This window comes from Osmia lignaria, chromosome 1 (assembly GCF_051020975.1).
Source record: "Osmia lignaria lignaria isolate PbOS001 chromosome 1, iyOsmLign1, whole genome shotgun sequence".
In the NCBI taxonomy this organism is placed as follows: domain Eukaryota; kingdom Metazoa; phylum Arthropoda; class Insecta; order Hymenoptera; family Megachilidae; genus Osmia; species Osmia lignaria.
The window spans coordinates 12,909,693-12,924,874 of NC_135032.1; the positions used below are offsets into that span (position 1 = coordinate 12,909,693).

Here is a 15,182-nt window from a genome sequence, read left to right on the forward strand (position 1 = left end):
CTTGAAATATCTATATTTAACACCGTATACTCGCCATAAGCTTTCGATGGTTCTTTAATTGTTCATCGATTCCCATCTCCGGCTTAGGCTCGTAAACGCGCTAAGCTACGTTGTTTCGCAGTCACTGTCGAGCAAGCGTAACAATATGTAATTGAAAAAATTAAAAATAATTTCGTCGAATAATAGATTGTAATCCTGGATTTGATTGCGCCATTTGATAATTCACATTATTTGTAACATCCTTCTGTTTTCAGATCCACGTGCTTCCATCCATTCAAGAACCATACTGAATCGAAGATTTTTATCTTAAACTTTTGAGCCACTATACGAATATCAATGTTCAATGTTCAATGTTATAGAAATAAGACTTTGATGAAACAGATATTCGTACAGATCACTCACTCTTTAAAATAGAAAGCATAATGGAATAGAGATCATAAATGATAACTTTCGTCTTTCTGTCGAGGGGAAAAGACGAACGATACTCACTCCGTAGACTCGATGACGGGCGTAGTGGGCATGATCATGAGTATGCAGTTAACCAATATTGTAGTGATAATGAAGAGGGAGAAGAGTGGGTGAACCAATATGTAAATGGCCACGCGTCGTATCGGGTTGAACGGGTCGAGGATCCACATCGCATCTGTCGCTGAGAACCTGAATATGTCCTTTCCCCTGCTGATGACGACGAAGGTCTTGACAGAAAACAACGAATCATTTAAAAAAATACCAGTTAGCAAGTTAAACGTTAAAATAAAAATATCCATACCCTTTGGTTATGATAGAAGGTATCGATATCCTCGAGAGGTGTGGAGGCCAACTCGGGTGGAAATGAGCTGTGCAGTCGGACCGGGATCGGTGCTCCTTGCTCGAGCATCGGATCCGGCTGAGGACCCTCGTCCTCGTCCTCGTCGTCATACCGAACCTGTGAACGGAAAACCTTCTAAGCAAATCTTTTCGAATAGAATTGAAGCGACTCTTAGAACGTTGCATCAAGTCATCGTTATCTCATAGACGTGCTAGATTATTATTATGTACAAGTAAACGCGCAACTATATCGTCCTTTACGTTCGCGCGTGTCCTCGTGGATATACAATTTAAGTTAAAAAAAAAAAAAAAAAGAAAAGAAAAATTTATCGAGTGAAAATTGATGAAATAAATATTTCCAAATACATATACGTCTGTGAAGTTAAACTTCAATTATCCGACGATTTGTTTGTCCGCGAAGGTATCGAACCTTTGAACGACTTGGAAATATTCATTTGCATTCCGTCTTCTATTTGTGCACCGTTTATTCATAACCCGCTTCTAGATCAGCTCTATGCGTTCGTATCGTTTCACTTTTGCGTATTTGTGCATCGCAAAACAACGTCCCGAGCTTCAAGGCAGGCATCTTTTTCCCCTTTTTTTTTTTTAAGAACAAACGTTTCATCGCGTTCAGTTGAATATTAACTATAATCGTTAGAAAATTGGATAAAGTTTTAAAGTGCTGAAGAATATTACGAGGATGGCAACTAGGTACGTGTACTTTAACGATAGTACGATGTTGCCCCACATTTCACTCTTTTATTTTTTTTTTTTTTTTTTGCTCTCCTACTTTGGAAGCATCGGGAACATCTATTCCGCGTCTAGTCTGAAAAGCAGCTATGGCGACTAGTCATATAGAAGGCTCTATGTACATACATATATACGTGTGTACAGTACGAAATTGGTGCTAAAAGCGGGTCGTGAACATACGAACCTGGCTAAGGTCCACGTGATCCGCTCGTTTCCGCTTCCTCTCAACGAATTTTCTGTCGAACGTTTATTAAAAAATTCGAGATATTCCCACCTGTTCCTACTATTTCATGTCGATCGAATATGATACAATATATAAAAACGAACGAAATATGAACCCAATGAGAATCATCCCCTTTTTAATTATTTTGACTGAAATGTACAAGTGTTTCGATGTGACTGAATCGTGTCCTGCAGAACCACTTTAACGCGACCATCAAAATTCATTTTTGCGTTTGGAAAAATAACTTTAATCGAAGTGATTTTTTGCCAATGTCCTATAACTACCTGAAGATAATTGTTTCACCTCACCTCACTTAAGAAAAAAAAAAAGAAACTAAAGTGGATGAGGTGAAACAATAATCACGAAGTGTATCTAATAGAAGCATCTTAAGGATCTAAAGGTATGTAAAAAAAAAAGTGTCCTCTGAAATCTAGATGCACATACACGAACTTTCCTACTCCTAATAAAGGACTATACTAGTCTCGTTACATATATAAAGATCTACTTAAATCTAATTTATACAAGCGAGAAAAAATGATTGCCAATGAATATTCAAGCTGAACTTCACGGCCAGAGCAGAGCACACGGTGCAGCAAGACACGTTCTTCATCGATTCTATTTTCTTCTTTCATTGCTACATGCAAATAAGTAAGAAACAAAAATGTTCCATTAATCCCCCATGAACTTTAAGAATGTCTTCTTTGATATAAACCTAATCAGAAGTAAATGAAAATTTTTTTCGATCGATTCGCAATCATTTTATTTTAAGCCAAGAGATATTGCAAATGTTCGCGGATGAAATTTCAAACGATCGATACGCATTTGATGCTAGAATATCGTTTCGTTCGAGACTGTATCGCGACGATAAATCAATACGATCCCAAGAGAGGATATACCACTGCGATCATGTGCGATTCGCGTAGCTTGCACGCTAATGCTGCTATCGAGGCGCGAAATTTAATGAATATACATAAAAAAAAAATAAAAATAATATAAAACGGAGATATCCTACAGAGAATCTCAGCTGCAAGCATTGCGGATACGGCATACGATCTATAGAAGCATTTCCAGGCGACTGCGAGCTCTAAATGAGACATACGGTGCTTGAGAAGAAACAAGTTGGACCTGTGGTTATTCTTTCCGTAATTATTTCTGTTGTTTCTCTTCTTTTCTTTTCCTTTCTTTTCCTTTCTTTTCCTTTCTTTTAATTTATCTCTTCCCAACGACGACTTATTATTTTCACAGAATGTGCTTGATAATTGTCGAGGAACCATAATGATATTTATGTAATCATAAAATGAAAAAAAAAAAAAATAATTAAAGACGACCTGTACAGGTCAGCGATGATCGAAAAGAAAAAAAGAAGAAGTACTAAAATGAAATACCACAAAGTCCAATTTGTCTTTTCAAGGTACCTGCAATAAATATGCGCAATTATTTGTCAGCAAAAAGCCAATTCGAATGCGTGTATATACATTTTGTCGTGCCTCTGAACGGATACGAAGGAATCGTTTTTTAATGAAATCTCATGATTCGATCTCATCCGATCAGCGATTAACTGGAAGATCATCGAATTAATATTTACCTGACCCATTTAAATAAAAGGGTTTCTATCCAATAAGTACGTACACGTGTATTCGAATGTTGTTAATTGAGTGTCACAGAATCGAAGCACAGGCAGGGCTCGTTTCGCTTTTTTCTTTATTTTTTTTAAATTTTTGTAAGACGTTAAAAATAATTTGCGATACAGCTGAATACAAGAAGCACGTATTTGATCTAGTGTGCGATGTGTGTCTGTACGTGTACGCGATAAAAATTTTCATTTCAAACATAAATATTGTATAAGAACGCAATGAACGGTTAGAAATTTTACAAAACGAAATAGAAGAAATAACACACGTGTATACGTAGAGGTGTTAACGCTGCCGGGAATTAAGCGGCTCAATTCGTAACGCGAACGTACAAACTTAAACAGAAACACAGCTTAATCTTCAGTACCGGGACGACGGTATAAGGATCTCGATATACATTTACGTTTAATTAATATCTGATCGTGATATCAATGCAATAAACGACGCGAATCGATGTTTTCGCGTGTGTGGACATTGCGTATAATCGGGCAGTGACCGACAAGTGTCAGCCGATCGACCGGATGCAAATGAAAAATCATATCTGATGGATGTTAAAAGTGTATTGAGCGTGTACGTGAAACACGTGTAAGTACATTCTATTTGATATAGATAGGCATAGATATATCATGATAAAGGTTTAGAAATTTGGATGATAGAGAGATAGAGAGAAAGAAAGAGAAAGTGTGCGTGTGTGAGTGTAGTATATTACTTAGCGTGACGTAACGTCTTACTTCTTTTTTCTTTTTCTTCCGTCCAAAACCTCCCTGAAATTGGAGAAACGGAGAAACAGTCGTTACACACAGAGAAAAACATAGAATAAGGGGTAGAATGAATTGATAGGGTTTCTTTAATACATATGTGATAGGATAGTTGAGAAAGAATGATTAGAATAGACAGATAACTAAAAGGAGTTAGTGAGGAAGACAGAAAACAGAAATAGTACATACATATTTTCATGAGTTATATATATATATATATATATATATATAAGTTCTAACTATAATATATGTTAAATACATCTGGTTATGTACGACACGGATGATATGTTGAAAAGCGAAAGGATCGCTAGGATCAGGCAAGCTAGGAGAAAAAGGAGGATACGATAGATATTGAAGCGTACCAATTGATACCATCTCGAATCTCTCTTTCCCTCTTCAGTCTTACTCGGCCAGGCTGTATCGAAGAGTCGATGAAAAGGGATTAATTAATATCGAAAATCGAATCGTAAGTAGGTCTCGAATATGAAATACGTGCCACGTAACGTTCATACGTTGAACGTGAATTATAACATTAGATTGGTATCGTATCAAATGACCGATTTTCAAATACAGGAAATCTAATCAAAGTTTCACGAAACTTTACGCACGGTTAGTTAATTTTTTCAATTTATAAATAAATCAATCTACGATACAGCGAAGAGTAGAAAAGGGGGAGAGAGAGAGCTACGACACAGTGATACTTTGATGTATGTACGTATAGAAATAGGCACAGATAGTGACACTGCAGACATCGAGCTCGTACGCGAACATATCTTTGGTAACACAGAAACAATACATTACTCGACGACAGTCGTGTTGTATAAAGAAAGACAGAGAAACAGTATATATATATATAATATATAGAAAGATGTAGACAAAAGTCGTCGAAAGGGTAGGCATGTATTTTCACTACGTTCAGCAGTAAATCAAGCAAAACAATCAACGCGACTGGTAGCGACAATCGATTGTTTACAAGAGGAAGGGTTATGAAACACCATAGCTTTACGTATAAAATTGTACATATATATATATATGCTTGTGAACATGAATAGACAGATTTCGCAAAACGGCACTGCAGCTACACAAAAAAAAAAAAAAAAAAAAAATAAAGATAAACGTCCATTGAGCGTCACGGACAACACCGTGAAGTAAACTTTATTTAACACTGGAACAATCAGAAACCCATTGAAATCATTAAATATGCTAATTTATTTTCCATTTTCATCAATACAAAAGTGGGTAACGATGTATGCTGGTTGTTCCAGTGTTAAGACCGATCAATCTGTCCCATTGTTTGAACGTATTAACACGTGTTAAATATTTCTATACATTTAACCAACTTTCAATACCGTTCATTAAGAGAAACATTAATCGGTGCTTGATAATATTAATTGGTGAAGTAAATTTGTAACGCACTGAACAACGATGCTTATACGTTCGAGGTGTTGCTATAGAGATCTGCAAAGTAGAACAACCTGTGTATCGATGTTAATAAAAGCGTCTTCTTGGAACTCGTCTTACTTGGAACGCGTTAACGGCCGACCGTTTATTTTTTAACCGAGAAAAGTTATTCCGATGGCTGATTTTTTCGTTTATGTGACACTGTCCAATGGTCGCGTTTTCTTGGTATTGTACGTACTTGTGGAGACGCGTTAAAGGACATGTTGGTTATGTGGGAGACTGAGTGGATACTGAAAAATTAGTGTACGTATAATCGACGGTTCCCACTTAATATTTGATCGAATAAAACGATCATCTGACAAATCTTGACCGTCGATCAAACGTTAGCAAAACGAAAGAGAACGTAAATCGTTACGTAAAACTGAAAGAGAAAGATCGTAAATCGATGTTAAAAATATCATATTGCTAGCAAAGATTCCTTTCGAATCGATGCTTACGATTTTGAACGGTACGATTAATAATAAAATGGCTAGGTTCCTACCTCGCCTTCCGCTCTCTTCTTCTCGAGCTCCTTCTGCTTGGCATGTTCCTCGGCGATGCGAGCCTCGATCGCTGCCAGGGACTCCCGCGTGAACGGACGGAACAAACTTCTTTCTTCCTCTGATACAGAGTCAGAATCTTCGGACATTGTCTAAGCTGCACACAGCTGAGCCACCTTCCTATAAATCAGAAAAATTGTTAAATATCCTTCATGATTATTGTGTAATTGTCAGGGGTGTAGGAGAAATGCATCGCTGTATTCATTAGGTGTCGCGCCGCGTCATTGATTGATAGCTTCCACTTGGCGGCAGAGACCGTCTGACTTATAGCGCGCTTATACTACTTGTAAAGTCTGCCCGCAGAGCATCCGTTCCAAAACGATTGATTAGTATATTGAAACGATTATTTAATCATCAAAACTACTTAAAGTAAATTCAAAGAGACCCCATAGTGTATAAAATAAATGAAAATATTTACGTGGACATTTCAAGTGAATGGATATTCGTGAAACACTTGGGAGCAAGGAAATTGTAGGCTGAACTTATTTCTGTAATGGACTCGATACATTTCCGGAAGCTTTTTACCGAGTCTGTCCTATAACACTAGGTGATAAACTTCACGATACTACGATACCATAGAATTCCCTGTTAGCTCGTGTGAAACATTGATAACTGCGGGAACTATTCTATAATTCTCTGTTTCAACAAACAACCACTTTGAATTTTTTTCCTTTTAATTTACTTTTGCATTAATTACGAATACGAACCTAGGAGAAAGAATTAAAATTCTTTCTAATCTTGCCAGAAATCTATTCGGCGACGTTTGAATGTATCTTGTACGTATTCGAAATTTGGAGAAGATCCAACGCGAATTTAATCGCATTGAAATAAGATTCACCAACGTCGAATGAATTCCTTAATTACTGAACCTTGTACCACTGATAAATTATGGACAAAAAGAGACAAAGCTTCTTCGAGTAGGATGAGAGTAGGAATTCTTCAATCTGATGAACACCTTTGTGATAGAAGAATAGTTGGTCTTGATTTATTATCAACTACAGTTTTGAAATCTTTAATTATCAATTTATTTATTTCAAAAGGCCTTGCCTTCATTAATTCATGTGGCACCTAAGGTCGGGTAAAAGCTTCTATAAATAGGAAATCTAATATCTAGTTTCTGGTGATATACGTAAGCGGAAATAGAAATGTATCAGTTATGCATGAGATTTATCGAACAGTCAACTGTCGAGTTAGTACAACACCCTTAAAATCGTAGTTGACGATAAAACTGCGATAAAAAGGTATTCTAAAAGGAGTGCACTGCTAATAGGAATATGTAGATGCAGCGTGTTTCTTAAAATACTCACTTTTGATCGGTGCTAACAGTTCCTGAAGTGTAATGTGCGCGTGTCCCACGATGCGGGGGTGTGATAGAGTGGCTGTTGGGGTGGCTGCGGCTGCGGCTGACGAGGACGAGACCGATGTTGAAGACCGCGCGATTTGCCGGCTAGGGGCCGGTACCTGGGCGTCGATTCGGAATGCGTCGTGCCGTCGATGCGATTCGACGACGCCGTTACGTACGATCGGACGGATAAATGCGCTTCGTGCAGCACGTCGACTGCCGATCTACCGACGCTCTTCTTTTCCCTTTTCTTCTTGTCGATCGCCGTGACGCAAATCCTTCTGTCGATACTTTCCTTACCGATACCACTGTATCTAACGTTCTTTCTTCCTGATTTGTAACTAACGCGGCTATTGCTGCTATCGTTACTGCTGTTGCTGTTGCTGTTGCTTTTGCTGTTGCTGCTGCGGCTGCTTTTGCTATTTGAATCTCGTTCCGACGAAATGGCGACGAGAAATGACGAACGCGCTGCGGCAGTGCGTGCTATGTCGGGGACCGTCCAACGCGAACCAAGATTTTTCATGTCCGACCTGTGTTTCGTTAGAAAAACGTACAATTTACTCTCACGATACTAGGGTGCATCTACTCCTTTCAAAATACTCACGTGTGAATGAAGCGACGGGTGCGATCAATCCGTTATTCGAAATAACATAGTCTGATCTTCGAGTCGATCGATACTTATCTATAACAAAAGAGAAAAGAAAAAGAAAAAATTTATATTTCGTATGACCTACATACATGGTTCTATAAATGATACAGTAGGTGGAGTATTCCCATTTGAATATTTTTGTTAAGTAACCCAATCCGATAATAATTCATCGAATAAATCGAATAAATCGTTGAAATCGTAGAAATCTCATGGTGTACCGTTGATTATAATCGTTCGTATGCAGAAATTCTTTCGGGCGTAACATCTTTTGGCAAAGAGCAAGCACTCGAGTTTTTTCGTTGGTGAAAGAGCTCGGCGTGTTCACGCATATTCACGACAACAAAAATTTACACGAAGCTTGCGATATACCAGGAGTCGGCTCGAAGAAGGGTGTCGGTGGTCTTTGACCGAGTTTCGCGCGGTCGATCATATTCCGCCGGAACTCGGTCACGCGCTTATGCATCGGTGTCGTCGTCGCGGCGCCAACGCCGAAGAACCGACGACGGACGCCTATACGCAAACTAGGAAAAGTAAGAGTGAATTGATAAGAACGCTTGATTGCCAGTAGAATGAGTATACGCAGGATCAGACGAGAAAGTACAAAGATGGCCAAACCATTAGGTTGTTGCATATTAAATCACTGACTTTCGAACGTTAGAATTCTAATATAATTTCATGACATAAAAGTATCACAAAATATTGCTTATCCTATATCAATTTGAAGCTCAATCTTTGCTGCAAATAACTATAATTTGTGAACAAATTTCGCACGCTTTAAAAAGGAATTACGTGTATTAGTTTATAGTATCGCAATCAGGTATATGATTTCTATCATACCAGGGTTCAAATCTGTTTTCCAAAAAATTTTTTTTATTTTTTTTTTTTTACCTTTCAAATATAAAATAATTATTCTATAAACACTAGACAAAAAATGAGGTAAATGCAAATGATTCATTTGCTACATTTTTAAAAACTTTCATCAAAGTTGGTGACTCAAAGTTAGGGTCCTCTCCTTGCATTATTTATGGAATGACCTAATAATTTAATGATGGTCACGAACTATGGACACACTAGAGAACAGGAGAATTGCTTTTAATTCGATTACCTTAATTGCGACACGAGGAGGAACAAATTGCAACCATTTAGAAAGACCTTTAACTAATTTATTTATTCCTCTTCTGTTAGAGACGCTCTATGAGAAATGTTATGGAAAATAAAAATATGTAATTCGACAATATAGAATGCGATGAAGCTCGATTTAATTGCCTATTGCAGCTTTTATCCTGCGGATATACGACCACAATAAAAAAAGGCACTCTGCCAACACGCAGGCTAGAGAGAAACGGGGTCAGGTATGTCTACGGTAAATCAACCTTCATCGAGTAATCAACAAAAGCATTCGACGTTGCAAAAGATTCATGTTAAAAAGACTAAACGCTTGTTCCTTCATTTTTTCTATGGAATATCTGGATTTACAAGCTCATCCTGAAATCGATCTTTACAAGGCTTTGAAACGCCATATTCGGTAGTGAGTGGCCATTTCCACTGAGAAAGTTTTACTTATCAAAATTCTAATAAACAATATATTTTCCATTTTGCATTATATGTATATTACAAAGAGATGAACATCCTTCCATAGAGAAAAGTACCCTATCATTCTATGCTTCTTGTAGCAATTACCAAATTTAAAATTTTATCATTCCATCTGTATAAAATGAAAAATCGCGGATATATATTGTATCTGTATGTTCGATACTGAATGGGGTATAGATAAAACACGAGGTTCGTGCAAATATTATAATTGCACAGCTGCCATCTTGATGGAACTGAGAACGCACAGTGGCGCCATCGAGAACGAAGGGGAAACGGAAAAGCGTTTTCTCCACGTTGTGCTGTGGCACAGTAGCGACCCGACGCCGACGCCGACACCGACGCCGACACCGACACCAATGCCGACGTCGCGTGACGTCACGAACCAGGCCGGGTACGTTGCGGAAAAACGTTGTCATGACGACGAGCACTGACGCTACCGTCGCCGCACTGTCGTTACCACCACTATTCACCATCCACCATCCACCATCCACCATCCACCATCCCTCCAGCAACATCCACAACCAATGCCAAGGATTAAAAAACGACAAAAACAGCCAAGGGAACGGAACCGAATCATCACTATTTTTCCCAACCGTCCCTTCACGCGTTCGACATTTCTTAATCCTCCTTCCTGTGTCCCTAACTTTGAGGATTGTTTTTAACCCTTTCAACATGGACGATTGCCAGTAACAAAAAATACGTGTTAAATATTTCGTCAGGTTCTATATCGTACCAAAATTGCATCAAAATCGGTGTATCAATTGGGCAGTGGTGCTAGTAAGTACGAGATCGATTTGTAAGTAGTACAAGTAAATGAAAGGTCGGCCGCAGGAGAAGAAAGTTACTTTAACATCGTCCATTAAGAATAGAGTAATAGCTGCTGGGCACAATTTAACCCTCCAAGTATCAACCACTTTCAGTGGATCAGTAGAGCATTCTTTTTTTCATTTTATATCACTTCCAAGAGAAGCCTGCGTAACGAAAAACTGTCCCTTGTTCATATTTTTAATTCTTTCTCAACTTCTTATAATCACAGCACAATGGTTTATACTTCAAAACCTTCCCAAAGAATTGCTTTAAATGCGAGAAAAGCTTTATATAAATCGCACAATCGATTCTTGAAATAATCGTAGGCATACAAAGAATAGAATTTCCTTTTATGATTCGTAATGGTACTCGACAACATTTTTTCGAAATAATCAATTGATATTGACAAAACTGTTGCTCTCCCGATATCAACTATACTAATGTGACCCACAAAAGACAAAGTATATCTGAAGCTAAAGTGTAGTGCAGAACAGGGCCATGCGTTCTTGCGAGGACAATCGATCGATTGCCCGTTTGCCTGGCTGGCTGGTTGGCTGGCTGGCCTAACGGCTGACTTCTTCTCCTGCGGCTCGACTCGCAGCTACGCTTCGTAAGACCACTCTATACGCCAGATGTGATCTCGATCAAGTGCTCTTTAGCAATCAATAGGACCTTGAACCCTGGATTTTCTCTGTACTTAACACTCGAACCACCGACTTTGAGTGTATACTTATCTTTCAACTGAAAACTAATTACTAGTTTATTGAAATCTTGAAGTAACAAGTAACAAGGTCGGACATCGAGTAACCATTTCTATTCTGGACAATTTCTAAGTAGATGAACGAAGATGAAAGTAGTGAAATCTCAAGGTATGTTGTGATATCGATAAAATATGGTAAATCAGAAAGAAAGTCGGTATATGCATACTCATTTCAATGCACTTCTGGTCAGAACGTCGCATCGCGCGAACCATATCGCACCTGTTGCGTTTGCTCGCCCAACGTTTGCCCTGCAAAATCTCACCCTCCTTTTCCACCCTCACCATTTCTGATGTGCGCGCGATTTTATAAAGGTCTTTGATTATCATGACGCATTCGAAAGATACCGATCTGTTCCGAAATCGAATCGAGATGAATAGGACTAAAATTTAACGTTGCCATTCTAGAATCTAGAATCTTGAAAGAGATACTATACTTGTAGTTGTAATTTAAACCTAATGCTGTAATCTTCTTAGCAGATTCTACTGTTTATCAGAATAAACAGGAACTGCAGAAACTGTTGCATGCCAATCGCCAACAAGTAACGTTTCGATCAGAAATTGCTCGAACGAAGGTACCTATGAGAGGAACGTTTAAAACGAAGTCGAAGAAATCAACATTGACGTCATCCTTTTCCTCGTGGACAGGAAAATACGCTTCCTTTTAGCACAGACAATGTAACTTTGATACGACCTTTGACATTACATGACTACAGTATCGATCTTTTATTTACCAAGCTAAATAGTTCATTAAATTTTTAAACAATGTAAATATAGTATTTTGCAAACAGTATGAATTTTCATAATGGAACCGATCGAAGGATTGCGAGAAGAAATAACCTAGAAATTTCACATCTGTGATTATATACAAGTTTTGCGTGTTTCGTTCCCCTAAACATACTTAACATATTACGTTATGGCTATCAAAGATAATCAAAACGATTGAACAGAATTAATTTTCTAGTTCCAGTTTAAATAAGGTTAGATCGTACGATTGAGTAGCGATAGGTTTTTCTAATCTTGAAATTTGAATTTCGCGGGTATCGTGATCGACGGGGCGGGTGATTTGAAAAGAATTGACGAGCACTGCGATCGAGAGATTAGCTAGCATCGATTAATCGCAGTGGTGAATCGGGACAATACGATTCACGCGTTTTCTCGTGAAATCAAGTCTCTCGACGAGGTTGGTCGGCGTGCACGAGGCGGTGATCGATACCATCGCACGGCTCTTTAGCGGATCGTGCACGTCGTATTGACCGGCAATTTTCGCGCGGAGGAAGGTCATCGCGAGACAGAGGAACACAAGCAAGCAAAAGCGGCATACGGAGCGATATAAGGAGCGCGGCAAATACGACCTTCGTCGCACAGACACAAAGGGAACCAAAGCTATTTCACGTGCGACTAATCTCGAGAAGAGTTGAGCAAAGAAGAAGAGCAAGCAAGCGGTTATCGTCATCGCTAGTGATGAACCCCTGACTGATCCCTGACCGAGCCAGTATCGATCGATATATCGAGAATGGAACAGCAGTCGCGCGTCACGCTATACATAGATATATGTCACTTACTTGTGTGTGTATGTGTGTGTCACCTTACGATTCGATTTCTGGCTATCGTGTTTAACTAATCGAAACTCTCTAATAATGGTCGCAACGAATTGATTGAAGAATTGGTTAAAGAAAAATATCGAATATTTAAGGTTATAAATCCATGGTAATAATGAAAAAACGAACATTTCATTTATAAATACGGACTGAAAGAAACGTTAAAGACGTTGCGACAACGATTATTCAACGAGGTTGCGAACTGCACGGTAGCGCCATTAGCGCCTCCTCTAGGAGAGCGCACGCGGTTTCCAAGTAGTAAAATCGACAAAATAGCTTACACGCTGTTTACACGATCAAGCTGTTCCACTCAAGTTTGGATCAGACTTGTCTCCGAAACTTGATTTCAAATATCAATGTAATAAAGTTTCACTTACGGTCGAGGAGTTTCTCCAATAGCGTGGATAGTCGCGATTTGAACGAAAAGAAACACGACGTAGCGTTAATGGAGAAGAGGCACTGCGACGTCGAGGAGGGGCGGGTTCTGAGATACCTCCGCGGGCCTTGCTTGTTCAGCTTCGGCAAGAATAGCACACTGTCAAGCAACGCGACACTGTTAACTGAACACCGTACGACGACAAACTTTTTTTTTCTGTCTTTCTCTGTGTATGTGGGTGTCCCTTTCGCTTTTCTTCTTTCTTCTCTCTATCTGTTGTTGGTTTTCTCCTTCTATCCGTTACGATTTCAATAACGACACGTCCTTTTCGACTTCCGTCAATCTCCACCAGGCGAACAACTCTATCCACGTTCCCTCCCTTCTTCTTCTTCTTCTTCTTCTTCTTCTTCTTTGTACTCGTCGCGCCTCCACCACCTCTTCCGACTCCACTGTTATTCACCGCAGCGGCAAGGACCCGCCCCGTGTCGCGCTACACAAACGTGTAGTGGATAAAGAGAGCGTAAAACTTGCTCTGCGACAACATTATCTGGCCGGTTATCGGTATCTCGCCGCAGTCGTCATTTCTTCTTCCTTTACACCAGTCTCGCCGCCCGCGTCGCAACGAAAATTGATCGCGTTGCGCGCGACGGTCCCTTCCTGGGGGACAGACCCGACGCGTTCTACCTTTTCGTTACTACTCTCAACCCTTTTATTGCTGCTTCGTCTGACTACGATCCTTCCGTCTTTCCTACCTTCCAGACCGTCCTTCGTACCCTTAACTTTCCTCACCGAAGGACCGACCAAAGGTCTTCCTTTCCACTTCCTTTATCTGACAGTTCCTTCTGGCACATACACGCGCGCGCGCACGTCTCTCTCTCTCTCTCTCTCTCTCTCTCACACTCACTCACTCTCTGTCACTATACGTTCGTCTTTTGGTCTTTGTCGTTATCCCTCCCTCTCTTTCTCCCTTATTTCTCTGATCGGGTTGTTTCACTCGATATAAACTCCCCACTTTCTCGATCCCTGACGATCTCACCCTCTCTGTCTTTCACTTGGTCGCCACTAGCACTCTAGTTCATCTGTCAACGTTTTCCTATCCCTCGTTCCTGCTATCCCTGGTATCCAGCTATACCCGATCACGGTAATTCACTTGGTTCACCAAGTCTGAGAACACACCGAGTCTGGCACTGTTTTTACTGCCAGAAAAGGTTCTTCTCGAAGACTGCCGCGATTAGACAAACCCGACGCGGACGTTATTGCACCGCCACGCGTTAATTTCGCGCAGCGGACTCAACGGGAACTAGTTTCGAGGCACCCCACTATACCCGCACCATTCGCAACTCTCTACGCGAACCACCCGCTGGGTCTGACTCTACCCTCTGCACTCTACTAACCTGCGCGAGAGTGTCGCAACTACAAATCCGTGCTCACCCAATGACAATTGCGGTAGTCGTTTCCCTCCGTTGAAAGCCTTCGATCGAACACCTTCTTCTATCTCTCAACTTTCTTTCAATTTTTCTTCCATCGCTACTCTGCTGATATCACTATCGGTAGGTTCAAACCGAGTAGTCTACCTCGTTTTTTATCTAATACCGTGCTTCAATTATATGAATGATACACGTTACAGGGGTTGATATCGCGGTTAAGATTCGTAAATTCACACACCCCGTACTTCCATGCCACGAATGGATCAATGAAAATGTACTTTTCCACCGACACCACCTCGCCCGCCACCCCCGTGATAGCGAGAAACACGGTACCACACCGCGCCACCCTTACTATCTTCGACTAAAAACATTCGCCGTCTACCGTTTTCGAACAATCAACCGCTTCTGAAAGCACCCATGTAAAGCTTTCCTTAAGAAACACTATTGGTCAGCGATTGTGC

General features: G+C 39.9%; 1 protein-coding gene across 30 annotated transcripts in view; it reads right to left on the reverse strand.

Annotated features, from left to right (window-relative positions):
• The window catches only part of para (sodium voltage-gated channel paralytic), a 39,542-nt gene extending 24,367 nt beyond the window's left edge, over positions 1 to 15,175 (reverse strand). For 19 of the 30 annotated variants that reach the window (XM_034328387.2, XM_034328394.2, XM_034328383.2 and 16 more), the window contains exons 1-7: positions 13,296 to 15,175; positions 8,116 to 8,193; positions 7,477 to 8,041; positions 6,112 to 6,289; positions 4,143 to 4,175; positions 770 to 925; positions 490 to 695 (exon numbers count right to left, since the gene is read on the reverse strand). In XM_034328387.2, coding sequence (XP_034184278.1) covers positions 490 to 695; positions 770 to 925; positions 4,143 to 4,175; positions 6,112 to 6,258 — 542 coding nt within the window. In that variant the 5' untranslated portion in view covers positions 6,259 to 6,289; positions 7,477 to 8,041; positions 8,116 to 8,193; positions 13,296 to 15,175. The remainder of the gene's footprint in view (positions 1 to 489; positions 696 to 769; positions 926 to 4,142; positions 4,176 to 6,111; positions 6,290 to 7,476; positions 8,042 to 8,115; positions 8,194 to 13,295) is intronic. The other 11 variants (XM_034328389.2, XM_076692183.1, XM_076692255.1 and 8 more) reach the window with 1 other exon arrangement.
• Between the last annotated feature and the right edge of the window lie 7 nt (positions 15,176 to 15,182).